This window comes from Neltuma alba, unplaced genomic scaffold, assembly GCF_004799145.2.
Source record: "Neltuma alba isolate B1F8T4 unplaced genomic scaffold, ASM479914v2 tig00011013_pilon, whole genome shotgun sequence".
Classification (NCBI taxonomy): Eukaryota; Viridiplantae; Streptophyta; class Magnoliopsida; order Fabales; family Fabaceae; genus Neltuma; species Neltuma alba.
The window spans coordinates 172,310-200,280 of NW_021635766.1; the positions used below are offsets into that span (position 1 = coordinate 172,310).

The 27,971-nt window shown below is 33.9% G+C and overlaps 3 protein-coding genes and 1 pseudogene across 3 annotated transcripts; 2 read left to right on the forward strand and 2 right to left on the reverse strand.

Moving 5' to 3' along the window:
* The first annotated feature begins 989 nt into the window (after positions 1 to 989).
* LOC114760719 (40S ribosomal protein S7) lies at positions 990 to 3,196 on the forward strand. The gene is made up of 6 exons (XM_028950009.1): positions 990 to 1,015; positions 1,726 to 1,810; positions 1,902 to 1,975; positions 2,152 to 2,275; positions 2,453 to 2,635; positions 2,744 to 3,196. Exons 2-6 carry the CDS (start codon positions 1,736 to 1,738, stop codon positions 2,861 to 2,863), a joined length of 576 nt encoding a protein of 191 aa, XP_028805842.1. The 5' UTR covers positions 990 to 1,015; positions 1,726 to 1,735; the 3' UTR covers positions 2,864 to 3,196.
* Positions 3,197 to 5,266: 2,070 nt separating this feature from the next.
* LOC114760723 (uncharacterized) lies at positions 5,267 to 10,222 on the reverse strand. The gene is made up of 9 exons (XM_028950017.1): positions 9,742 to 10,222; positions 8,669 to 8,713; positions 8,415 to 8,544; positions 7,957 to 8,026; positions 7,801 to 7,849; positions 7,597 to 7,694; positions 6,516 to 6,654; positions 5,852 to 5,990; positions 5,267 to 5,589 (listed from the first exon to the last, which is right to left on the reverse strand). Exons 1-9 carry the CDS (start codon positions 10,048 to 10,050, stop codon positions 5,552 to 5,554), a joined length of 1,017 nt encoding a protein of 338 aa, XP_028805850.1. The 5' UTR covers positions 10,051 to 10,222; the 3' UTR covers positions 5,267 to 5,551.
* An 894-nt stretch (positions 10,223 to 11,116) lies between these two features.
* LOC114760705 (uncharacterized) lies at positions 11,117 to 20,194 on the forward strand. The gene is given in 14 exon segments (XM_028949989.1): positions 11,117 to 11,166; positions 11,487 to 11,562; positions 11,758 to 11,949; positions 12,088 to 12,173; positions 12,746 to 12,830; positions 13,308 to 13,386; positions 13,531 to 13,661; positions 13,756 to 13,842; positions 14,005 to 14,054; positions 14,056 to 14,115; positions 14,648 to 14,714; positions 15,275 to 15,338; positions 17,034 to 17,147; positions 19,796 to 20,194. Coding segments are annotated over 13 exon segments (1,140 nt in total). The 3' UTR covers position 17,147; positions 19,796 to 20,194.
* A 788-nt stretch (positions 20,195 to 20,982) lies between these two features.
* LOC114760725 (protein ABA DEFICIENT 4, chloroplastic-like) lies at positions 20,983 to 25,266 on the reverse strand (annotated as a pseudogene).
* Between the last annotated feature and the right edge of the window lie 2,705 nt (positions 25,267 to 27,971).

Sequence of the window (27,971 nt, forward strand, 5' to 3'; positions counted from 1 at the left end):
AAGGCGTATGGTGCTGTTGAATGTGGATTTGGGCAATAAAAGCTTCAATAATTGAAATTTTCTACTAAATTCATCAGCTTATTGATGTTTTGTGTCACTACTCCCTACTTTTCCATAGATATTGATGGTGAGATGAAGTGTTTCTTTCTTCGGGAAGGAATGTTAGACAAGGAGATCTAGTTTCACCTCTGATTTGCAGATGACTTATTAATGTTTTCTTAAGGAAACTATGAATCTGTAGATATCCACATGACACCATTTGAAGATTTTTCATCTGGCATTGGTCTTGAGGCTAATTTGCAAAAGTCTAAAATGTTCTTGGGAGGAGTTAACCAACTACAACTGGAACATGTATTGGTGTTGGCTCTTTTCCACTCAAATACACCATCTCCCACAATCATGTACACTACGCAATCAAAAGTGTTAGTTTTAGTACTAATGTGAGTTGAATTTAACGAATCGATATTCAATTTTTCTTTTAACGAACCGATATTTAAATCTCTTTTTTGGTATGGTTAATGGTTTAAATTTTGTGGATAAAAGAATCTTGTTAGAAGAAATAACCTCAATTGTGTTTAATAATGCTAAAATATAACTTGATAATGCTACATTCAAATAATTGTATAAAGTAAAAAAAACATTGATTTTCCTCATTACATTTGATGTTCCACGAGGTGTTTTTTTTTCAAAGTTTATTAAATTTAGAAATCAAGTCATATTTTTCATATTTTATGAACAATATTATTCATATTTTATGAATGCTATGTTTTTTTTTTCATAATTTTTAATTTTATATTATTAATAATAATATGGATGAAAATAATTTTGTAAAAAAGAATTACGCACATTAGGACTGGCCCAAAACAGAGAAAACATTGTCATAAAGCAAGGCAGTCCAGTGTTATCAAAAACAAAAAGAAAAAAGGGCCCGCGTTCATATAAAAGCCTTTTATCTGGCATCCTCCCGCCGGCGGAGGCTAGGTTTCATCTCAGCGCATAGCCGTTTCGCCCTTTGGTGCGTCATCTCGTATCTTCCACCTCTACGTTCGTTGTTTTTTAGCTGCACTTTTTGCAACCTCTTATAATCCTTTTGCTCTTCGGTTCTCGCTCGAACTGTTGAAAATTGGGCATTTCTGAAACTGAACTTACAGATTTGCTATTTTCCTTCTCATTTACTTGGTTTCTGGTTACCAAACACTATCCCTTCTTTTCTGATGCCAGAGTGCTTTGGGCTTCTTAATAGTTATTTTCTTATTGGGATTGATGTAGGCTTAATCTGGTTGGTCCCATTTATTGGCTTGTTTGTATGTGTACCACTATCAACAATTTAGTGATTGAATTATGTCCAATTAGGAGTTCTAACTGTGTTTAGATCACTGTGAAGCCCATTGTATGTACGTGTGTCTCCCGCCATTAATTTTTATAAGAACACGCGAGCAAGCAAAATAGTTTCTTCGTCTGGTTTAATACTGGAAAAATGGAAATAATGTTATTATGTATTACTGTTGCATTTCTAATGATATTTTTTTATACAGCGGCTTATTTTTTATCTGAATTATTCCTTCCCTTATAGCCCACTTATTGTTGCTAGACCAAACCTGAAGTATTTGATCATTTGATGTAATTTTCTATCTAATTAAGGGTCTGTCTGATCTTGAAACTAATGAGATATTTATGATGAATTGGTCGCTATTTTTTGGACTAACGAGATGTACTGTGGAACAGATTGGCCAAAATGTACACATCAAGGAGGAAAATCCACAAAGATCAGGATGCTGAGCCCACTGAATTTGAGGAGACTGTTGCACAGGTTAATTTCATTTTATTATTAGCATATTTTATTATCTCATCCTTTTTGTTTTTCCTGGAAACTAATATGCTGCAACCTCATGTCTGAGCAGTACCTCTTTGACTTGGAGAACACTAATCAGGAGCTAAAAAGTGACCTGAAAGATCTCTATATAAATCAAGCAGTGTAAGGATGTTACTGCATACACAGTATAGCTGTACTTGGACAAAATATAATCTAGAATATATTTTAATTTTTCACCTGCGCATTTTTACTCAAGTTCGGCATAACTGATGTATGAATTTATGATTACCTTCTGAATGTTTGGTTAACCCAGTCTGAGGGAAGCTCTTTTCTTGCAGCCAAATGGATGTCTCTGGAAATCGCAAGGCTGTTGTTATCTATGTGCCTTACAGGTTGAGAAAGGCATTTCGCAAAATTCATCTTCGACTTGTCAGAGAGTTGGAGAAAAAATTCAGTGGCAAGGTTGTCAGCTATTACTGATGAACCTTACTTTGATATTACTGTGCCGTTAACTTTCCCTTTTCAATTCTGTTCTAAGTTTTGTTAATTGTATTTTCTTTCTGTTTTATGGTTGGTTATCCAATTGATGGTTTTCCTAATTCACCACATTGTATAACATGAGATCCTACCAAATTTTAGGATGTTGTCTTGATTGCCACTAGGAGGATTGTGCGGCCGCCGAAGAAAGGCTCTGCTGTCCAGCGACCACGCTCTCGCACATTAACTTCTGTTCATGATGCCATCTTGGAGGATGTTGTGCATCCTGCTGAAATCGTTGGCAAGCGAATCAGATTCCGTGTCGATGGATCAAAGATAATGAAGGCATGTCATTGTTTGTGTAGTTGATGTAAATCCAAAGTTTAGTTCTCTCGTTGGCATCTTCTAATGTGTTAGTAACCCATTTTCCCCTTGTAATGTGCCAAATTTCAGGTTTTCTTGGACCCTAAGGAACGCAATAACACTGAATACAAACTGGGGACCTTTTCTGGAGTTTACAGGAAGCTCACTGGGAAAGATGTGGTATTCGAGTATCCGATCGCAGAAGCTTGAAGATCATGTCATTTTTTTCCTTTTTGCTGTGAAGATGAAGAGCATTATCATGTGCAGCGTTTGTCTGTTAGAAAATTAGAACTTGTGTTTAATCCCGGCCAAAATTTTGACTTTGGATTTTACTTGATGCTTGTTTTCACATCAAAACTAGTATGTAAGAGTAATTTTTTTTCGGAACTCGGACTCCTATCAACATCCCATCTTATTCATACCACCTGAGTATTTATCATGGCGTGAAGCTCCTAGATTATTATTTTTAGCCATAAAAGAGTGAGCTTGCCAAATGTGTTCATGAATTTAATCTTATTTCTTTTAGGGTTATGTTAATACTGATACTTTATTTGTGTTATGCTTGTTTCACGTCTTAATGAATATAAGGATTCGTTGATTGATTTGAGTAGATTAAAGAAATTAAGTTAGTTAATTGTAAGAAATAAGTATTGTTTTTCTTAAAATACTCTTACTAATCAAGTGTATGGGTTAGAGCTATTATTACTATAATAATTATCTTGAGAATAAATAAATAAATATAAGAGACAAAATGAATTAAGGTATTATTTATGATGAAAATAAAGTGAAATAAGTTTTTGTATTAAGCACCGGAGGAAATATTGGATTAAGGGTGTGTTTGGATAGAAATCAAACCATGGTTTCAGAAGTGCTTTTACGGATTACGAAGTAAATATGTGAAGGAGATTATCTCGTTTTGCGGAAAAGTGCTTCTGAAACCACGGTTTTGGGATACCCAAACAGGCCCTAAATGGGTTTTAGGTCTTTCTAGATGAGAGCAACGACATTTCTTCGAGCAGTGTTGTTCTTATTCATGCAAAAAAAAAAAAAAAATCAATGCGGGTTTTTACCCTATGTTTGGTAAGTAGAAAAAAAAGAGAGAAAAATTTTAATAAACTCAATTTAAAAAATTAAAAAAATGGGGTCATAAAATTTTAATAAAAAATGTAATATAAAATAGCAAAAAAATTAAGGCTGAATTATATATTTGGCCCTATAATCTTATAGAGTTTCAATTTCATCCTTTAACTTTAAAAAAAATATATTTTTAGTTCTTCAACTTTAAAATTGTTAACAAAAAATAATGATTTAAAAAATCATCATTCAAACCTAATAATTTTAGGGTTAAAGGACTAAATGTATACTTTTTAAAGTTAAGAGACAAAATTAAAACCTCATACAAAATTAAAAGACAAAATGTATACTTTAACCAAAAATTACTTAAAAACCTTTAACTTTCTTTTTTTTAATTTTATAAATCAAACTTATTAAATTTTTTTCTCCTTTTCCCCAAAAATTATCGCTTTAAAATATGCAAATTACAATGTCCCGTGACTGTGCTTTTGACGATACTGTCATTGCTCCTTTTAGAATGAATTGTTTTTGCAATTTTCTAATCTTGTTAATTTTAAATGTTGAGTGATAAAATAATTTCACACGTTTATATGTTAAGTTAATTTTTTAAAGAAAAATATTTAGATTAAGTTTTTAACATATATCAAGTTCTCTAGTTTAATCATATAGTTATGTGGTTTATTCTTTTCCATGTAAGTTTATCATTAAATTATAATATTTTAGAAACAAAACATATATATGATTAAAGAATTTGATATGCTGAATATAGGAAATTTAATATAAATATTGTTTTTTTAAATAACAATGACAAAAAAATCATTTAAAACTAACACTAAATGACTAAAAAAAATACTTTATGAACTTAAAAGGAAAAATTACAAATAAAGACTCCTAAATATGTAAAATTGTGATTTGAGACTTTGAATTTAGAAAATGGCAAATAAAGACCTGTTGCCACTTTTACAAATATAAAATGTGAGTGAAATATCTGAAATGCCTCTTAACCAAATAACAAGTTGACTTTGAGAAATGACAAGTTTATTTAAATAAATGACAACTTTAGTAGATCAAATCATAATTTGGCTGAGAAACATCCCAAACATTTCATCTACATGTCATATTTACAAAAGTAAAACCAGATTCTTATTTGCTATTTTTCAAATTCAGAGTCCCAAATCACAATTTTACATATTTAGGGGTCTTTATTTACAATTTCTCCAACTTGTTAAACAGCCAAACTTTAATTTTGTATAAAATTATATGACCATGTGCTTTTGAGTTTTGACTTCACCCGTTTAACTTCTTTTATTAGCAATACATTACCTTAACTAGATAATTAATTTGGAAATATTAAAAAAATTAGTCAAGTTAATTATTTATAATAAATAGGCACCATTTTTTTAAAAATATATTTGTTAATTATATGCATTGAAATAAATCTTGCAATTACCATAAATATTACTTGGGGACAAAATAAATAAATATGAAAAACAAACTCGATTATAATATTATATTTAGGACCAAACTGAATCTCCAAAAGAACCTATTAAGGACCGGGGTTAGTATATTAATTCATATATTTTTGGTCAGATGTTCGATTCATCAAATCCGTCCATTATTTAAATACCACAGCAAAAGACATGCCAAAAAAATTCACTTCAATGCTCAAAAAAATGGAGTTGCATTAATAAATGGCACAGATTGGAATGGTATAACCCAGCTCATAAACTTGCAGCTTGAAACGCCTCCTACCAACTCTCTAGAGACAAAGTAAGCACATACTTCTGTAAAAGGAAAAGGTTTGACGGATTGAATCTGAATCTTCTAGTCCAAGACGTATTTATCATTCTGCCCGCACCTCACTATTTCCAAATAAAAAGGAAACTAATCGATAACAATGAAAATCTTCAACACTAATAGGTAGATAATCTCTGTTTTCGGGTTGATAACAAACACAGAAAGTTTACATAGGATATAACTAGGTAAAAAGGTGATTATTGGAAACTTCGGTCAAGATCTGATGTATTAAGTTTACTTTCAATTGAAAATAAACTGAGATGCAACAAAATGAGCAGGGTAACACGATATTCTTCTTTCTTTTGCAATTTCATGCATCCTTCTTACCTAAATCATTCAGCCATGAAAGGATGACTTTTGCACCCTTGTCCCATGAAACGTCCAACATCATGTCATGGGCAACATCTTCAACAAATACAGGTGGCACCCCATAAAAACTTGCTGTTTCTTTGAGACCCTCAGCATCCTGAAACCAATAAAAAATGGAAGCTTAGGCTGAAGGCTGAAGCAGTTCAATTTCAAGACCAAGGAAATATCAGTATTGTGCAACAGATTTTATTAAAGAATAATGCATTACTATATAGATAGGACATTAGCTTTATCTGGTGTTGTTCTGCCTCGGTAGAATATTCTCTTTACCGCAAAGGGGGGGGGGTTTGAGATCTAATGTTGGGTCTATACTCTTCATCCTCATGAGTTCACTGTTGGGATGTGGCTTCCAAAGTTTCTAATCAGGTCTTTGATATTTAGGTGAGTTGCTTTTTTATTAATAAGATATATAAGTATTGAGTAACTGTATGGAAATTCTAATGTTTATACGCCACATGCGTCATAATTAATAAACGACATATAAATATTGACTTCTGTCCTTTTTAAAAACGATATAATATTTAGATGTCGGATTTCTTAGTACTTAGAAAATTAGCATATCTGTCATGCCAGATAAAATATAATCCTAGTCACCAATTTATATATTGAACACAGCGCTTACCACAATGAAGTCATCATTTGCACCCAAAACAAGAATGTCAAGAAAGCCATCCGGCACTTTAGGCACTGGAAGTGACGCATTCAGCTTTCTTAAGTCAAACAATGGCACCCTTGAACTTTCTTTCATTAGCTCTTGATATCTGAAACAATAATAAAGGAAATCAAAAGCTATGGGGTCTGAACTCTGAACACACACACACATTTGTACACTGTACACTCACTGTTTCTTTTAATCTGTATGCTCTTTTTGACATTTGTGTGCCGTGCAGTATACACAGTTGAGGCTCATTATTCACAAAATGATGTGCCATTATAATGATCCATGATCTTTAAAGGGGAAACAAAAAAAAGATGCATGATGCGCAAATAGTACACCCACAAGCCACAATGTTTATATGTCAAACTAATGGCCATGAGTAACCAACCAAATAGAATTAAGTTCAGAATAGAGTTTGCAATTGAGTGTTGAATGAAACTTTTAAGTTGTGAAGCAGTAGTGTCAAGTGTCAACAAGATATTAATACTAGTGGCCATACGTCACAACACAGAAACACTCAGGAAATTTGCAGATAAACAAATACTGATCAGCCATTATTTTCATAGAATTAAAACCTCGGTCTTTTGGGGGTTTCAAAAACTAGTCTGTAATTATCAATTTGGACAAATAATTTTTCCATTCTGTACATTTTAATTATATTTATTCCAAATAAACCTATTAGTCCAAGTAAACCAACTCGTTTCCATTTAAACAAAATCACATGCTTTCTTCAGTTTTGCTCGTACTGATACCCAGGTTTTTTGTTAGACTCACATTTTTCAAAAGGAGTTTCTTCCTTTTTACCCCCATTGCCTTTATATGAAGCTCTTGTTGCAATATACAAGGTTACATGACTTGATTCATTTCCACTAACAGTTCCCATAGATTTTGTTTTGCGAAGATATTTTAATGTGTGAAATCTTATAAAAATCATTGGTTGGCCAAAAAAAGAAAAAAATTTTAAAACCCAACGAACTTATTATTCAGCATCATTTTTCATTTTCAATAGATTCGTCTGGGGGAGAATTTTTCCAGAAAAACGAACCTTTTAACAATATGGTCCTCCATGGTTGCTGAGAAAAATGTCTCTCGACAAAGAGAGAGAGAGTTTTGAAAGGCTTTTGCTGCCAAGCTACGTGTGACCTGCCAGGTTGTATGTGCGCACGATATATTTGAGCAAAGGGTATATATATTTTATATAAGCAAATTCTAGAAAAATCATATTTCTTGAAAAAGCCAGTTTGTGTACCTTAAAGGCAGCAATTGGCTTGGAAAAGAGATAGCGCCAAACTAGCCCACTAAAGAATGTAAAGAAATAATCTGTCAGGGCAATTGCATATAGAGATTCTCTTTCTCTCCGTATCTCTAACAACAGTCTCAAAGCATTGGAAGTATAGTTAGTCACCTATTACCAGAAGGAGGCACAGAACAAATGAGGACAGCTCCCTGAAGCTTTGGGTACAAGTTTTTCATTTCTAACAAAATAAATGAAAAGAAACATACTAAGGAAGAAGTATTGTGAAATTTAATAATACATCCAAAAAAGACATCTAGAACTCACAAAAGACACCTAAAATATTTCGGGTATATACAAGACATCCATAAAATAATACACCCACAAAAGACATCTAGTGCATATGCATTGATCACCCAAAATATGAGTTTATGGATTGGCTATGTATGAAATAAGTTACTCTTGGTCAGAAAGAAATTACGGCCAAGAAAAAAAATACTAGAAATTATACCATCCCTTCCCAAAAAGCAAAGTGTCTGTCTTGCATCTAAATTTCAAGAATTGATGTTGGGTCTCATTCCCTATTTGTTTTCATGCACACGCATGAACAATCTAGAAGAAGAAAGTACCTCTAAGTTGGTCACTGCCTGATGCGGCAATATAATACTGGATTATAAGCCCTCCAAAAGAATGCCCAAGTAAGACAGGTGGGGATGTGACATTTTTATTGATGAAATCTGCAATGTCTCTTGCATGTGTCTACTGCAGAATTTGGAGCAAACATGTCATCCTAAGAGCATCATCCATATTGGAATCTGTCCAGTCAATAAAAGTGAATTCAAATACGTTAGAATTATAGTTAATAAAGGGAGACCTATCATACCTGAAGTGTGCCAGCATTCGAACCTGAAGGCGTATCACTTTCCCCCTGACCAGGAAGAATATATGTCAGAACAGAAGAAAAGAATCAAGGGAACAGTGTGAGAATTCTAGAGGTAGAATATAAGAACCGCAAGCCTGTAAACAAAGGCATAAATTTAGGTCTTGTTGTAGCAATCTGTGTCTAACCCATCTAAATGAAAAGGTCAACCAGTAATGATGACATTAATGTTAGAGACAGTTTCATTAAGTTCAACTGTATGTTTTGGCATTTTTGAGTCCGCACTATCGTGTAAATTAATTTGCTACATGCAATTTCAGTGCCTTGGGAGCTACAAAACCGCAGCATGACATAAGGAAAAGAGAGAGGTGAAATTTGATAACTAAGGAACCTATAAAACAAGAGATTTTGCACTATTTATTAACGCGGAAGTGTTAATGTACAGCTCATGCCTAACTCTTCATAACAAAAAGCAACCATTGGTTGTCATAATTGGCTGTCATAATATCACACATTCAAGACTTCTTCATCAGCTTCGCAGTTGGCGGGTTCTAAGATATTTCTTTTACAAGATCATTTATTTATCTTTTGAGAAGCAAAGGTTTATAATCGACTTTAGTTCAACGCATATCCTCATAAAGATAACTTTGAGATATTTCACTTGGCAGTTATGAAATAAATTGACTCTGCAGTCTGGGCGCTTAATTTTAAACCCAACTTATAATGATCTTGGGGCTTCAGCAATGTACAACATACAGACAAGTATGACTTCACGAGTTTTACTAAAACCAAACAACTCCATTAAAAAGTAACATTTGAAATGCCACATAAAATAACAGAGGAAACATTCCCATTTAACTCTAACTCTTTATGCCCAGAGAGACCGCGCTGTACAAGTTCAGCCAAGCTAGTAAAACTCACCTATTGACCAATAAAATGAGTGTTAAATTTGACATTACATTCGCAATTTCCAAGCATTTCAACTATTGAGGAACTGGTTAAAGAAAATAGCATAAAAAGTAGGACTTTCCTCTCAAATCAAAAGATTCTACCCCGAAAGAGATAGAGAGACCAACCTGTCCTATCAGGCTGATAGCATAGCAATCGTACCCAAAAGCAGAGAAGAAAGGCAGCCAGTGTTCAGCCCAGCACCAAGCAGCATGGTAACTTCCATGAACTGATGGGTATTCTGTAACCTCTTCTGTTACAACACCTTTCTGAACAAGTACCTCCATGCTCCCGGAGGGAAGCTGCTTCAGTTCGTAAGGGACCTGCATGTGGTTGGACTTAGTAAGAACAGCTCTAGGCTTCGCGGAGATCCTTGAAGAAGGAATGTTGGACCCGCAGAGAGAATGTGATCGGAAGGAAGAAAGAAGAGAAACCATCGCAACAGAAACTTACAACTACCCTTCAAAGTATATATAGAATTTCAATGGCGAAAAGCTTTCAGAAAACTGTTGCCACTATCCGTATAATGACTGAGACACAACTCACAGGCTAGTGCCCTCCTTTCCTCTCTCGATTGAGGATAAAGGGTTCGAAGTACGAGCAAAATTTTCGCTCATAGGCTCATAATATCGCTTCAAAAGAGTGCAGTCTTCCCACATTGGATTTGGGTAAGATTTTAGCCTAAGCAGGATGCTCATGTCAGCAGCATAGGAACAGGTGTCAATACATTAAAATCTAGAAAAAGTACATTATTTTGGTTAAGAAAAAAGCCACTACTTTTAGTCTTATTTATAAAATCTTTTACAAATGAATTTTATAAATAGAAAAAGAAGTAGTACATAGAATTATAAAATAAAAGTAATTATGGTTGTGGTGGACAATGTTCCTAGAGTAAAAGTTGGACAAATCAGCCAAATTTTATTATTAAAAAATTATCAATTATTCTTCATACTTCCTACTCCCATTTATCTTTAATAAAAGAAAAATTTAGGCTTGAATTTGACCTTAGGTAATTTATTTTATCTTTTATATTTATTATTTTTTAAATTAATTTATTTAACTTATAATTTCATAGAATTTGAACCTTGATTGGTTTGTCATGTTAGGAAAGACTGGCCCAATATTGTTACTAAACAAATGATATGGTAAAGAGCCCAATCAAAGCCCACGATATTTTCTCTTGGGCCCATATTTGAACGGCCTCGGTACTGAACAGATAATTCCCTGGGAGAAGAATGTCCGAACGAACGCTTCGTTGCCCCCCCCCCCCCAAAAAAAAAAAAAAAAACATCTAAACTTTGAAGCTTCAGGCCAGACTCAACGAAGTCTGAACCTTCGTAACCTGAGTTTGAACGGAGAGGCAAGGTCTGATTGTGAACACGATCTGTCCGCCATAAAGGATGACAACGGATTAATTTTTGATTTTGTTCAGTGGTTACTGCTTTCGCATGTATGCTACGCTGTGTTCATAGACATTGGCTCAATCTCTTGTGTTTACCAAAGATGTCTCCTAACCAGCTCTCAGATGATCGAGGGTCTCCTCCTCATTTCAGGTAACAAAAGAAAAAATTGGTTTCTTAAATTTTGGTTATGAACGTGAATGAGTGTAATAAATTTTAGGTACGCTTCTGTTTCATTAGTTAGACTTTGGTGCACGACATTTTAGTTGTTGTATGGACTTCGCTTTGTATTAATGGTAGTGAGCGAAAATCTGAAATGATCTTAGTAGTTGATTTAGTATCTGAAGCTATTCCTATTATTTAATGCTGGTAACTTCTCTCTTGAGTGTTTGCTCAGTTTCAATAGAGACTGGAATAGTTTATTGGCTTTTAGCTGTTTGTTGTATTGGTGTGTTAGAATGTATTTGATATAGGACAAGTTTATTTGGTATCCTTGTAGCTGAGATCATTAAATTCAGCTGGATTTTCAAGTACTTTTGCAGTCACTGGGTCACTTTTGGATCAGTCCTAGCCATTTCAAGGATCAGTTGTTTATTACTTTAGTACTGTGCCATGCACATTGCTTGTCTGCTGGGCTGCATGCATTGATTTTTTTTTTTTATTTGTTAGCCTGAGGTTTGGTCTTTGATGTTTTATAACTTCGTTTGTTCTTGTTATGCTGATGATATTTATATTTTTATGGAGGCACCACCCTTGCAGATAATCCATATCATCGCAAATTTCCTGAGAATATGGTCAATATACTCCATGTACCGCTACATATCCCAGACTGGGGCTTCTGTTATTCTTTTTCTATTTGCTTGCCTGGCTCCATCATCAATTTTCTTTTTGATTTTGCAAAAGCCTTGGAAGGGTAGACCACTCTCTAATACACAGGTAAATTAAATTTTTATTTCCTTCAGAGAAGATTTGAAGAGCATTAAAGGAGACAAGTATGTTTTTTTGGGTAATGAATGAGACAAGTATTTTTATCATAATAGCATTGTTCCTCATCTACTTCCTGTTGTTTTACAGGTTGTGCCCTCTGTAATAAATGGTGGTATAACAGCTTTGTATCTCATCTTATGGGGAAAGGGACTGAAGTCATGTGGACCGGTTAGGTTGGTTTTGTGAGATGCTTGAAAATATTTTAATATGATAATTTAAAGTTTCAGATGCTTGGTCTTGTTATTTAAATTGCTATACCTATTGCCAGGCATTTTATTTTTAGTGTGCAATATCATCTTCAGGAGTCGCATATTTCAGTTTGTAGGATGCTCATATAAGCATAGATAACTATCTAGACTCTTGATAAATGGTTTCATTTTGTTAGAAAATTTGAGCACGTAGGACATGGTTTAGTTGAAACTCATTGCAAAGGGATTGATAGTATAATACCTATATTTTGAGCTTCTATATAAGTCTTAAGTTTAAACATAATAGAGTTTTTGGCAAAAATTCAATTTACTAAATCTTTATTTCAGCCACATGATACTCGACAAAAGCTCAGGCATTTTGAGCCTCCATCTCTTATTAGTCATATGACATGCACAATTTATGTCCTTTACCACCATAACATAACTTATTTCTGACCATAATTATAGATGTCTTCTTTCATAATTCTTTGTGCCCACATTTTATTGTGTACTGAATATGTGTATATTTTTCTTTATTTTTTCCTTTATCAAATTAGATCAATATTGGCTGAGTATTCTGGTGCTGTCCTTGGAGTACTGTCTGCTGTGTTGTATGGCAGGAGAAGTCATTTATGGAAAAAGGTAACACTTGTATTCTACCATATTCACTATAAATGATACTGCTTGCTCCAAGTAAATTATACAATTATCTTATCGTTTGATGTTCCAAATTTTCCTTGCTATTCATTGATTATTTTACTGTGGCCAACGAAAATCTGGTTTTTGTCTTGCACTTGAAAACATCATCAGGATGTAAATATGTTCGTGGTTAATTATTTTTTTTCCCAACTAACAGATAAAGAAAGCTAAGTCCAAATTGTAGCATTAGTTTTAAGTTTATGATAATTTTGAACCATTGTTATGACTGATTCATGTCTTTGAAAGATTATTTATTGGATGAAAACTTCTTATTTCCAGCCAGGTAGATGGCCCAGCTGCCATGTTGAGATCTGTTTACCTGTTGTTGACAGATATAATGCACCTTCTGTTATGACCAATTAGTGTGTCTTTTAGACAATTTCTTTTCTAACAAGATAAGTTTTTCTTATTTTCAACCAGATAGGTGGCTTAGTTGCAATGTTGGCATCATTTTACCTGTTGTCAGAAGGGTGGGCCACAGCTACATATTCTCCATTCTATATCCTTATACATGCTGAGTTCTTTTCTTAGGCCTAAAGGTTCTGGCCTTCAAATATCTTTTCTTGCATTTGTCATGTGTTTCATGCTTCTTTATTTCATGCATTTTTCATATCAATGCTATTTAAACTTAACCGAAAGTTACCATGGGAAGATAGAGATGATTCCGGGGCTCAGACTGAACAGAGTTTGGGGGTTGAAGGAATTTTGGTCCCCATCCTTGCTGGAATTTTGTCAGCACTGAGAAGGGTGATTGCAAGGCGTGTTTCGATCAAGGTAGTAACAGTGACTAAAAATGGCAGTGTACTTCTTTGGTGTTGATTGTTTTGTATGCATCTTCGTTCTGACTCTGAATGTCTCATGTCTTCAGAATCAACTTAAAAGGCGACTTCATGCTTTGACTATTGCATCTGCAACCTGTTTCATGTTTCCTATTGCCATGTGGGACATTATCATAGTGAGTTCTTTAATGCTATTCCCTAGCGTCTGTTAATTCATGCTTTCTCGAATGTTTATAACTCACTATATACACACATGCAGATATTGTGGTTTTGGTTTGAGTGACATTTATGATTTCTCTAACGCCTCTTCCTTTCTTCCTCCCCTTGGAGTCCTTCAGGGATCACCTTCTGGCAGCAGTGGAAGGTTGCCGTTCTCAACATGGGCTTTTTAGCACTATTCTTTTTGGAAACATATTGATATTCTATGCTGACAGTATTGCAGAGGAGAGGTATGCTATGATAGTCTAGTTGTAATAAAGTTTGAGTAAGTAAAGGTGGTTTGTTTGCATATTCATTATTATTTATCTATGCCACTTTGATAATCAGACAAGGTTCTGCATGATGATTAGTTTTCCTTCAACAAAATAGTAAATTTTTATTCATCCTAATTGGAAAGCTGGATTTATTTCTCAGTTTTTTATGAAATGAGAGTCTGTGTACATGAATTTTTTGCTATATTGTTGTCTGACAATGCAGATGCCGGAAAAAATTTCATTTGGTAACCAAAATCATGAAAGTTTGATCTGGTTAAGGCATGACTGATGGTTTAAGTTTGTTTATGATGTAAGATAATACTTAAGTTTATATATCATTTATTTGTATGAGGATTTTTTATCCTCCAAGTTATAAGTACCCTTTTTCCTTCTTTATAAAGCTCTTTTTAGTTAAAAAAATCTTGAGATTTCATTATCAAAGAGCACTTTTGATGGTCCTGAAGCTGGGTGAAAGTCTCTGTCATTTTATTTTACTTTTGATTTGTAGATTGCACATGGTTTTCTCCTCGCCAAGGCATTTAATGGTGGCTGGTGCATGCATCATTGTGATGGAGGTTGTCTACAGATGGACTTTTCTCTTGCTGGCTTCATGTTTTGCTGCTTGATTCTAGGATTTGGTATGCCCTGCACTTATTACTGTTGAACGTCACTGCCAAAATTTTTTTTATTCATCCTAATTGGAAAGCTGGATTTATTTCTCAGTTTTTTATGAAATGAGAGTCTGTGTACATGAATTTTTTGCTATATTGTTGTCTGACAATGCAGATGCCGGAAAAAATTTCATTTGTAACCAAAATCATGAAAGTTTGATCTGGTTAAGGCATGACTGATGGTTTAAGTTTGTTTATGATGTAAGATAATACTTAAGTTTATATATCATTTATTTGTATGAGGATTTTTTATCCTCCCAGTTTAAGTACCCTTTTTCCTTCTTTATAAAAGCTCTTTTTAGTTAAAAAAATCTTGAGATTTCATTATCAAAGAGCACTTTTGATGGTCCTGAAGCTGGGTGAAAGTCTCTGTCATTTTATTTTACTTTTGATTTGTAGATTGCACAGTTTTCTCCTCGCCAAGGCATTTAATGGTGGCTGGTGCATGCATCATTGTGATGGAGGTTGTCTACAAGATGGACTTTTCTCTTGCTGGCTTCATGGTTTGCTGCTTGATTCTAGGATTTGGTATGCCCTGCACTTATTACTGTTGAACGTCACTGCCAAAATTTTTATTGTTCACGGATTGTATCTGGAGCTTAACAGTTTGATAATTGTATATTGTGCGTTGTGTATGATATCTGTTGTTTGTGGTTAGATTTTCAATTGAACATGCGGGTAAGGATGTTGGAAAAGACTACTGAAGTGCAACATCCAATAGTTGGAAATTTCCATAACTCCTAATCCAGCTAAAATTCTAATAAATCCAAAAAATATATATTCTGGATTGATTTTCTATACCTAATCTTTGGATTTTCATCAGAAATTCTACGGAACTTTGCCATTCATTGTTAACACTTGGACATTGAAGCTAAGTATGGTTATTTGATTTATAACATGATGGTCCAATTTATGATGAAAATCCAAAGATTAGGCATAGAAAATCAATCCAGAATATATATTTATTTGGATTTATTAGAATTTAGCTGGATTAGGAGTTATGGAAATTTCCAACTATTGGATGTTGCACTTCAGTATGGTCCAATTTTGATAAATATTCTTTTTTTTTTTTTTCAAGGACGGGGTGCAAAAATGTGATTAGTAAATCTACATTAAATAATTTCTCTTTTGTGTAATGTGGATGGAAAAACTAAAGCTGAATTTGTATATGAGGATTAAAACAACAACAGGGAGCCCAAGTGTTCAAAGATATAGAACCTGTCTTTTCTTATCTTTTCTTCATACTAGTAGTAGTGCCCTTGAAACAACCGTATGCAAAAAACCAAAGGAAAGCAGCAGAAACACAATCTTAGCCATGTCAATTGGAAAGGCAAAGCGACACTCTTGAATATATTTGTTTTGTTCTCCATGCAAGCACAAGGAGGATCAGGTAGATTGCACACTTCCACAAAGTAACAGCATAGCATCCTTATTCCTACCAGTTACCAAAACTCTTGTAGAGTGTTTTATAGTAATTGCTCCAATGTTTAAGAACGCCTGGTGGCTCGTTTTCACCTAGAGACCCAACCGTTTACAGAAGGTAAGGTAAGGCAATGAAGATGCCAAATTAGGGTTTTTTTTTTTATAGATTTGGGACTTGGGATTCAATTTAGGGATTTGAATAACGCCCTTTTGACTTTGAGTTTCTTTTAGAATTTTAGGCCTAAGCTATGTTAGCATATTTTCTGCCTATAAAGAGGAAGCTTAACAGTTCTAGCTGTTACCTTTGTCTAATTAATATTAATTAATCCGAGCTAACAGCAAGCTATCACTATGAATTCACCCGAATGAGCACGTTCGTGAATAGAGAATCATGAAAACAGAAAATGAAATGCAACAGCTACCTTACCTTAAAAGGCTCCAAAATAATGGGCAAGTCATAAGAAACAAGCCTGCAGAGTAGCTGGCATGAGATCTGGAAGCTTATTGTTCATCCTAAAGGGAAGGGAGTCAGCCTCATCCCTTCTATCACTTGTGAGAACAAGATTTGTTTGCTATACATACAGAAATAGGGTACTAGTTGTTCAACATTATAAGCAGTAAATCTTGCATTCATATTACATAGCTTCACCATCGGTTTTGCAAGTTCTGAAAATGGATATCTTTGTTGAAAATCATCTTAATATAGTTTTAGTTTGCAATTTTTCAGCCCATTTTGTATGATTTAGTTCCGTTGTTTAGTTAATATAAACAATTTATTATTGTGATAACTAAATTATGCAGGGATATATGAAGCAACTGCTGTGGAGCGAGGTAGAAAAGATTCTCTACGAAAGTCAGATTTATCAAATGGAGAATCATTGGACCCAATTCAGATGTCTCCATTACCCACTTGATATGCGTATATTTCTCCTCCCAAGTATTCATTTCCAATATTGGAATTCGTTCTTCTAATTGCTTACTTCATCATGTATAATGGTTCATTATTGTTTGTCCTGGAAACGTTATAGTCTATAGTTGGAAATATCCTGTTGTCAGCAACTTTTGATTTGAGCATGAGCGTGTTATAGCTAAGTTTATCATATGATGATTCTGATAGCCATTTTTTTCAAGGTGTAATAGATACTTATATTAGCAGTAATTATGAAGACATCTATAAAAGTGGTTCTCTTGAGAGATGCTCAAATTACAGAGTTCTTCCTTTTATCATGAAAATATGTACCGATCTCCCTTGAAAGCTTCTGACTACTATCAATCCATGGTAAGTGAGACACCGCAGGTGCACGGATCGTTACAAGTAATAAAGTTATGAGTAGAGATTGTTCCCATGGAAACTTGTTCAAAGATTTAGGACCAAACAAAAGACTAAGTGAATTTAATTAAGTTGAACTGAACAAATTTTGATGGGGAAGGTAAATTTGAAAACAAATTTAAAACTAGAAAGTAGTGAGAATAATTGATTCTTAAACTTCGAGGGATAAAAAATTCCCCTTGCATTACATAACCTTTGATTTATCTCCTCTCACAAGTGTTTCTAATAAAAAAATGTGTTAGTCTAGGATTCATAAAGTACTTGTAAAAGCTTTCTCAAGTCAAGAACAAGCGTTTAATCTTATTAACTGCTCAATCTCTTGTTACAATTAATAAAATCAAAATTTAAGCTTCAACCCTAAAGTGACTATGTAAGGTTGGCAAGTATATCTCTATCTTACCAACAAAACCATCCATTCGACAAGCAAACTTTAACTTCTTACACAATTTTACCCAAGTTCTACACTTAATCTAGCCCTCTCAAGCATCAACCAAGTGAACACAACAACCAAATAGTGATCAAGCATTCAGAAGCATTAAGAAACGAGTAAAATAACACATATTTATCATTAATCACAAAATAAGAGGAGTTAATCGAGTTAATCTATACAAGAGTTCAAAATAATCCTAGAATGAAGTGTTCAGCTACTCATAATCAACCACAAACCACAACTATGAAGAAAAATTACAGCCATAGCAGATTGCAAGAAAAGAAAGGGAAGAATAGCAGAAAAACCAAGAAGAAGGAGCTCTAAATCTCTACCAAAGCTCAATTCCTTGCTCCAAGTTCTTCAATCTCCCAAAACCCTAGCACACCAGCTGCCTAAGGTCCAGATTCCTCATTTTCAGTCCTTTTCCTCTATTTATATCGTATCATCCGACCTAGAATGTGTGCTGTCCTTAAAACGCATAGTACCAGTAATTTCCTGTTGGCTGTAGCCAAGGCTTTTCTTGGCTGCCGCCAATTCCTTTTTGCCTCCTGTGTTGGCTGCGGCCAAAAGTTCCAGCCAACAGCTCATTGTTTTGGATCTTTTCTTTGCTTAATTTTTTTCTTCATGCCATCTCTCTCTAAGCTTCTTTCCACTCCAAGGGGGAATAATTTGCTTCAATTGGCTCCATTAGCAAGCTTCAACTACCAACAACAAAACAACTATGAAAGCCAAAGTTGATGAACTAGGGGCAACATATTAGCAATTAACCATAAATCTATAACTTTAGCCCAAGTATCAACTATGCACATTTTCCCACCATAAATGCTTCCAAGTTCCAATATTCATTTAATTCACCAAAAAGTAAGATAACTAAAGGAAAATGTGCTGAAATGGCATGGATTTTCACAAGGTTAACAGTAAGGTTTTGGAAACTAGAAAGTGCTAGCTTTGTGCACTACAAGGAAATGTAAATGCAGATCTTTTGCTACTTTGGTGACAGGAGATGAATGATTAAATTTAACTGTTCGGGACAAATTAACAAATATATGTCGTGTTTGGAATTATGCAGCTCCCTTTTGTGAGGGATTGGTGATATTGTGATTATACAATTTGATTGCTATTTCTCGACGTAGTGTAAGGCAAGTGGGTTCTCACCATTTGCCACAGGAAAATAGCTGTTATGATGGACAAATCTGGGTTGTTCTTTTCACTCCAATGGCAGGCCAGCTTTGTGCTATGTATCCTCCATGGATTGAAACTATGAATTTCACTCAGATGAAATGCAGAACTTTGAGCCGTAAAATTTTAAAAGCAAAAGCTTAAATCCTGGCAGTTTGTTGCTTCAATTGCTTAGATCTTGTCTTCTTCAATTGCTTAGATCTAGGCTCAAGATCTCATGGCTGAGCCTGATGGTGTGCTTCAAATTGGAAGAAGATCTTAGGCTTAAGACATAAACTTTGAAACACAGCTTTCCCTTTGCCAATTGCCTCAATCAGTTTTCAGGTTGCTTCGGCAAATTTATAAGCTCAAATTACTGTGTTTAAGGAAAGAGGAAACACTTGGTGATCTTGACTATTGAAGCAACGGACGTCCAGAATTTCGGCCAGCTTTTATACTATATTTCAGACTCAATATTGTGTTCTATTCAGGTGAAAAACAACATTTTCAAATGCTGGGGTTATAATTTCTGATGCCGGTGAATGGATGAAATGCCAAATTTGCCTTACATGACAGTTGCATTTTCTTGTGCCAGATATAGAGAATCTTCACGCTATACTAAGTTAGCCTCTTTTCTTTTGCCAGGCTATTTTTTGCACTCACAGACATGATGAACTGTTGACCTAAAGCCTGAAGCCTCTTGATATCATTGGGCTGTACTTTGTCACCAGCAATTTCATTTTGTGGCTCCTGTCGCTGAGAAGCTGTTACATCCTTTTATAATCCTAGGCTGCTCGACCATTCTGGCAACTTCCATTGCGGAGCTAGTTGGATTGGCAAAAGATTCTTTGAAGTTCTTGATGATTCATCTGATCTTTTAGGAGATTTAAGCGCACTTTTAATCCACAAGTTCATTATAATATGTTGTACAGAATCATTAATGTGTTATACTTCCGTGTAATATGATGAACGATTTAATTATGCTCAATTTGATGTTTTATATTTTCTTATGACTATTATGGAAATATCAAACTCTTATTTAAATCTTTCGATGCAAGTGAATAACCAATTTATGCAGGCACCAAAATCATTGAATGTCCATGACTGGTATATATATGTTTGTTTGGTTGTGATTATGAAAGAAGGATGTCTCTACACACCCGCGGGCTCACACATTAAAAAAAAAAAAAAAAAAAAGGAACAAAATATATCTTTGTAAGACGGGCTAACAGGTGACAATTTGTGGTTACATGCTTGGCAAGCTGTTTAAAGAATGTTGAGAAAATTCTGTTTAAAGGCCCAGTTTAGTTAAAGTAGTATTTTACTTGTATTCAAGAAAAGTAGCATGTTACTAATGTTGGGAGGTATGAGAAGTAAATGGTGTTAGGAAATGCTAAGTTCTGTAAACTATTAAGGACTCGGAAGCCCCAGTGGAAAGCCAAGCAATTATGTCAACGGACAACTTCCAGACAAAAATGGTCTGGCCTTGATTCTGTTGTGGATTTCTTGTGACCTTATCAATAGGTGATGCAGCAAAAAATAATGAAGTAACGAGCGTGTATTTCAATTACAATCTATGAGAGATTTTGATAATTGTGGCCGAACACCTGAATGAGGCAGCTAAATCAATTCTAGAGAGCAGCTGTAACATGCAAGAGAGTTTCTCAAATCTCTAGGAGAATGGATCTTTGGTGTAGTTTTCCGAAATCCATCCGACTTGGAAGTTAGCTAAGCTGAGAAGGTATATCACCTCATTGAAGTGGCCAATACGATAAATTTTTTTTTTTTTTTTTAAAGAAAAGACAAAGTGATTTTCATCAATAGGAGATTGATGAGCATGTTAGAGTAGCCTCAATTAATGGATAAACTAAGCTATATAATACAAAGTATGTCAGACTAGTATATAAGAGTACTCCACAAGTTTCTAAATGATTTAGTTTTCTATCTAGAACTAATTGTCATAAAAGAAAGTAGAACAAAATTACTTTAAAATTTTCCCATTGATATTCTCTCAACAAGAGTAATAAATACATTAGAGATAGAACAATCAATCATGATGAAAAAGGGCCAAAAAAAAAAAAACTTATAAGGAGATTTGTAAATCTTGAACTCAAATCTTTCAACTTCCAAAGAAGTACTCGTTTGGTCTTGCATGAGCAGCTGCTCTCTAGAAGTGATGCTCCTTTTGCCTTGTAGTTTTGGTCAATCCTTTGGTGATAATGTGAGTAAGAATCCCAATGGGGCAAAAGAAAAGGCAAAGAGACACTGAATGCCTAGTCTCAATTTGATTCTCCAGCCCATCATAAAACACCTGCCTGAATTCACCACCAATATTTAGATTATCAAGTCGCTTACTAAAGAATGACAGGCACAAACAAGATGAAGGAATCCAAACAGGCATTCTTTCAAATTATCCAAAAAGTGACGTTGTCTATTTTGGAAAGAAATATATATTCCATTAGTCCTATTCATAAGTCACTTCTAACATGTTTTATTAGATAAAAAAAAAACTTTAAAATTCACTAACTGTCTTGAAATTTAATAACTTCCAACTTATTCTTATCTACTATATATACATTCCAAGAAAATAACAATTTACACAATAATAAATTAGAAGTAAAATAATACATTCATGTTAAAAATTTAATCAAGTGACTTTTAAATAGGACCAAAAATGTCTTTTTTTTCTGCCTTGTAAATAGGACCAAAGGAATACATTTTTTGTGGGACTCATTGTGGAATTCATTGAAATGAACTCTGCCAGTGAAGTGCATCTTACACATTTTGTCAATCTCTTTTAAAATTGTAACCATCAATTTTTAACCAAACTAAGAGGATCCAAATCTCTAAAGCAAGGAGTAGGAAAAGAAAAGTGAACCTTGCAGCAAAAAGATCTACAGCAAGCAAGTGAATCCAGGCAGAGGCTAAGGTCATCTCACTGGTGAACATCTTTCCTATACTAGTCAGCTGCATCAAGTACACCGAAGAAGGAGAAGAAAGAGAAGCACACGGTTGGATATAAATGTTTTGGAAAGTGAAAATTTTAATTTATGAATCAACACACACCTCCGGTAGTAAGTATTTGCTTGCAAATATCAGCCGAACGGTCTCGGGGGTCCAGGAAAGGCATAGCAGATAGGCATACAAAACCCCGAGCACAATGTATGGCATGCTGCTCTCCATCGACCTTTTAGTCTGCATTTGCATTTTGCATTTTGGAGAGTGCATCAGATAATTTAACCATAGAACCAACCCCATATGACATGGAATCAGATAGAAGAAGAATATTAAATTTTACCAAACCAAAAATTTACATGGAGAGAAAGTTCGAAAGCATATAGGAGACTAAAGCATCCATATTGTTCACAGTGCAACAGAAACGTTATCAATTATCTATGCTTGTAAAATGATTTTTCCATGGACCAAATAATAGAAGACAAAAGTGTTAAGGAATTTTCCCTGCAGTTAGAAACATACTAACTCAGCTTTTGGAGCAAGAACCATAAGTGTGTAAAACGGAAGTACTGCTACCGTTCCGACTGTTAAAACACTGCTAGCTAGTTGAGAGCCCGATAACCCTGCAACATAGACGTAGAAGAATGAAAACAGAGAACTAACGTGATCATCTCAAGTCTACACAAAAACGAATTAAGAAATGACCATAGAGACTAAGAAAATTAAACAGTGCTTTGCTTCTGCTAATAAATTACAACATCAGTTTGGTATAATGAAATAATTCATAGGGGAAAAGGAAGTTTTGCTCCCTAGATTTTTCTCAGTTATCAATTTGGTCCTTATAGATTGATCATTATCAATCACATGTCCTATAGTTAATACCATACAAAAGCAGTCGTCATGGTTTGACAACAGTGTAGGGAAGAATGACCATGTAGCAAACAGTATTAGTTTCATAATCACATAGAAGTTCTAAACTAGAACATCTTTGTTCCCCCAAAAGCAGAATGTTTTCATTTTCCCTACACTGTTTTTAAACTATAAAAACTACTTATGAATAGTTATGAAACTATAGGGGCATAATTGGTAATAAACAACCACATGGACCAAATCGATAATTGAGGGCCAATCTAGGGACCCAAAAACAAGAGCGTTTTGACTAAAGTTTACAATGCTAACTAAATCCAAGTGCCACGTGATGATTTTCATAAGCTCAGCAGCCAGAACAGTAGGAAGTTATGCATATCATATGCTTAACAACCACAGACAAAATTCACCAGCAAGTTAAAACATGTGAATCATGTTTTAAAGCTATCAAGGCTTTAAGGTTGAATTTTTAAAGGGAATCTTTGGGTCGCAGTAAATCAAACTGGCGTAGTAACAGAAGGGCAAAGAATTGGAACAACAGTTGAAGATAGCAAAGATCAGCACCTACATAAATTTCTAGACACAAGACATGTAACAGAAGGGAAGGGACAACGAGGATAGTTGGCCTCTCAAACTTGAAAGAAGAAAGCAGAGTAGGTCAAAGCAACAACCATTCAAAACGGTAATAATGTCGAACATCATGCGTTAACTGAACTCCTCACATGCATATATCAAGCACATAATGGGAAAGTGTCAATAAAAAACACATGATATCCTTTAAGAGTTCACAAAAGATGGAATGATACGTAAGTATCTGTAACAAGCATCAGCTAATTTTATGAACTTTTGAGCATGTACCAAATGAGTTGTTGGTTCTTTTTTTATAGTTAAATGTCATAATTTATGAGATTAACATCAAATTATATGGATTTTTCAAGACCATCCTGTATTATTCCTAACATTATTTGCCATTCATTTTGTTTTGTTGGTAACCAGTTAATGATGTATGACAGCTTGCAATAAATGAAATTATATTTATGGGAATCCACGGGCAAAAACTCATGGGAAATTTACTGCTACGAGTAAAGAAAAACTTTCAGCAAAGAAAATAAAAGGAAACTTAAAAACAGACCTGGAACTTCTATTATTCAAAGCATACATACAATAATGGAATATGTGTGCAAAACCAAATTATTACAAACTTGGGTAAAGCCCTTGAACTATTTAGAAAAGCAACAAGATGCATGATTCTTGGAATCAAAAGGAAAAACAAAAACAAAGTAGCATGAATAGTATAAAAAGGAATTACATGAAGCATATGTTCCAATGCTTTTTGAGTAAAGAGTTCTCGCTACTTTTGGTTTAACAATTAATCTTGATCCTCCATGAAACTCCAGTCTCTGCTTAAGTTACGCCTATTTCTCACAATTCCTGCTTTAGAAAGCCCAGCATCATTGCTTCTTGTAAGAAAGGAAACGTTTGCCCCCTCCCACTGCAAGGCTTTATAGTCTGCCACAAGTGATGAATTAATAAGTAGCAGAACCTTAACTATAAACACATTCTTGAGTCCCGAAATATTCATTATGTTGTTTATACACAATAATGAACGATGTACAAGATTGACGGCTACCTTCCATTACAAGAAATCTTGGTTTTTCCCAGTAAAAATGAAAAACTTGTTCAGATAATATTTTAAATAAAAGCTCATTTCGGTTCAATAGGCCAGTGTTCTCTGACTAGGCCGATAGTTGCAACCTCAGCTCAGCTGTAAAGCTTCGCAGCAAGCAGCCACACACTGAACTATTTATGTAGTAGGAACTCGATAACAAAAATTACTTCCAGTACAGCGTGAACTTAGAGGCAGAAGACACAGACGGAGAACTCCTTTTGAAATTTCTATACAGTCATGTTGCACCTAATATAGATCCATAGAATGCCAAAACACCAACCTCAGATCCACCAAATTTGAAAGAAAAATTTGCACAAATATGTCACGGATACAAATCTCCACCAGACAGCCAATTCCAATATAAAACGAGTGCAGAAGTTCGAAGATTCAAGGAAAAAGCCAAAAAAAAAAAAAACGAAACGAAAGCCCCGAAAGCAAAGAAAAAAAGAACTCAAGTTCGCTAGAAATTCATACAGCTGCAGAGAAAATTAGAAGCGAAAAGAACAAATCGAGCAATGGATAGCACAGAAACCGTACCTCGAATGTGAATAGCGGAGAATGGGAAAGGCAAGAGGACAAGGCCATGATGGACGCAACGAAAGATTGAATAAGAATGACCGCTTCATAAATAGATAATGCACCGCCGAGAAAGCAAGCAAGCAGTGACGCAAGAAATTCCACCGAAGGAAGCGAAGAAGCAGGAGGAAGAAAGAGAGTGATTGAGAGAGAGAGCGCACTAAGTGGAAGCGATGAAGCATATGGAAATGGAAGACAGGTACCAGAAAAGCAGGCAACGTTCATCTCATCATGCCTGCACTATCTTTTGTCTCTTTCTGCTTTTTGGATTTTGAACCTTCTTTCTATTGGTTGCCCCGGTTCTACTAAAAGGCTTGACTTCTTTTCCCTGTGCTTTCACATAGTCACATGTTTTTTTCCCATAATAAAGGCAAATCATTCCATGATGGATAACAGCATCAATAAGTATATTTATTCATTTAATTTTAGATAAAATTTAGTTTGATATTTTAATTTAAAAAAAAATATTTTTAGTTTTTTAATTTTAAAATTATTAATTTAAATGATAATTTTGTAATAATTGGTTGTTTTAAAAATTAAACTTAATATTATAGTATTTAATAATATTTTATCAGCATTCAAGAGTTCAATATCATTATTTTTATTACCGATTCTATGGTTAGAGGACTAAAATTTTACTTTTTAAAATTTAAAAAACCAAAACGAAACTTTATGTAAAATAAAGGACTAAAAGTGTATTTTAGCCTAATGATATTGAGTAATTTTCCTTGCGAAAATATAATTGAGTAAACAAGGTTTAAAAATACTAATTGAGTTTTTTTTTACCAGCATATATAATTGAGTAATTGATAACAATAATAGATGGCACAAAAATTGATAACAATAACAATATTGAGTAATTTATACTCCGTATAAGATCTTGTCTATTTTTTTGCCATCAAGGAAACGGAAATATCATTAACCACAAACTAATAGTACAATCACAGTATCATCATAAAGGAATATCTACAGAGGAAAAAAAGGCGCACAACCAAATCTAAAACGAAGAGACAACAAAAATAAATTAGTCTCCTTCAACAACTCGGGATTGGATCTAGTGGAAGGGATTAGTTTCTCACAATGTGACGAATCATGTTCAAATTTCTACTGGAAGAGTATCTACATTTAGTGCCGACAGGTCTCTTTTAAAAATTTTTGGTGTAAGAAAATTAGTTAATGCTACGAAAATATATATGAGCTTTAAAAAAAAAATTAATATCATCAGCCTTTTGAATCCTCTTCAAACAAAACATTCTTTTGCTTTTTGATAAATTAAGTTCTCTTGGAGCACTTTCCTTGCCTCAGTTGTAAGATCTTATCTATTGGATCTTCACATAATTTTATAAAATTTAATAAATATTTATGATACATTTTCAAAAATATGTTTACCTTTTGACTGTTTCGCTTGTCCACATACCTATCGCTTATCTCCAATTAAGTGAATTTATCTACACCCTTCAAAGGGTTATTTTGAGAAGTTGTTAAAACTCTTGGGCCACTTAACATGATCTTATACTTCTACAAAGGATTTGAATTAATATTCAGCTCAAATTAAGGTCAAATATGAAAAGTTTCAAAATTCTACTTACTTTTGGACATACTTAGGTAAAACCACATATATTGAATAACTCAATATAAATAACTAGTTGTAAATATTTTCTTTTTTTCTTATCCATACTAGATTAGTGGTATAAGAGATGGAATCTAATTAAATATAAAAAAGAATATATATATAATATTTATCATTCATTTATTATCTAATGGTGTTTTTCTGAATTTAATATATAATGCGTAAAAGGTTTCCCATAGAGAAGAAAGTCGAAACTTTTTCCTTCAATGGAGTCTCTGGTATTATTATGAAGTTGGGGTTGGGAAGAAAAGTGAGATGGAGGCAACTGAAAAATAAGACTCCTCAACCGTGGATATCTAAGCGTGTTACCTACCATAGGTTTAGAAATATAATATAACAATATTAGTCATTTAATTATTAATTCTTTTTTGTTCAAATTATGTGAATTGATCTATTAAAATAGTAGTTAAAATATTTTAAAAATAATAAATATGTCAAAAAAATACAACTTTCTTTTAAAAGAAAAGGCAAGAAAAAGAATGAGCAATCTAATAATTAATATTGTAGCATTTACTAATAATTAATTGGAACACATCATTCTTAAAAAACTCTCATATGCAAAAAATTAAGAGTGTAATATTATTTTTTATTGGATTATCATGTCCAACCAGACAGCCTGATCAATCTGACTGTTTGAACCGTGACCCACTCTCTTTTTCGGTTTAATGTTTAGTCCCACTTTTAAACATTGCCTTCAAGTGAATTGACATTTGACATTTAAAACGAAAACAAACCATTCAATTAACTCTGCATCTAGAACAAAACACTTGGACTCTGCAAATTACTTTGTAATGTATTCAATTGTTTTCATTGATATGACAACAGAGGGCAAGTTTTACAGGCAATTTTCCCTCAACAACATTGCAGTGCGTAAGAAGCATGATCATATATTTGGCCACATTTCTCATTGTTAGGCAAATTTATTCACTAGGTAATTAAGAGGGGAAAATTCAAGTATCCTATTTATTATTATGCATTATGAACCAAAGTGAAATAGGAGAACTGCATTTTTCGTTTTTCTTGAGTGAAACGAAAATCAATTAGAAATTTTCTCCGCTTTAAGTGGAGATTGATCAATGATACAATAATAATGTTCCATGCTGTATGAAATCTAAGAAAAATAA

Coding starts and splice junctions, on each gene's coding strand:
- LOC114760723 (XM_028950017.1), bottom strand. CDS start 10,050: ATGGTTTCTCTTCTTTCTTCCTTCCGATCACATTCTCTCTGCGGGTCC. Junction 5,991..6,515: donor CAAATGATGACTTCATTGTG/GTAAGCGCTGTG, acceptor TATTGGTTTCAG/GATGCTGAGGGTCTCAAAGA. Junction 5,590..5,851: donor TTCATGGCTGAATGATTTAG/GTAAGAAGGATG, acceptor ATTTGGAAATAG/TGAGGTGCGGGCAGAATGAT.
- LOC114760719 (XM_028950009.1), top strand. CDS start 1,736: ATGTACACATCAAGGAGGAAAATCCACAAAGATCAGGATGCTGAGCCC. Junction 1,811..1,901: donor TTGAGGAGACTGTTGCACAG/GTTAATTTCATT, acceptor ATGTCTGAGCAG/TACCTCTTTGACTTGGAGAA. Junction 2,276..2,452: donor AGAAAAAATTCAGTGGCAAG/GTTGTCAGCTAT, acceptor ACCAAATTTTAG/GATGTTGTCTTGATTGCCAC.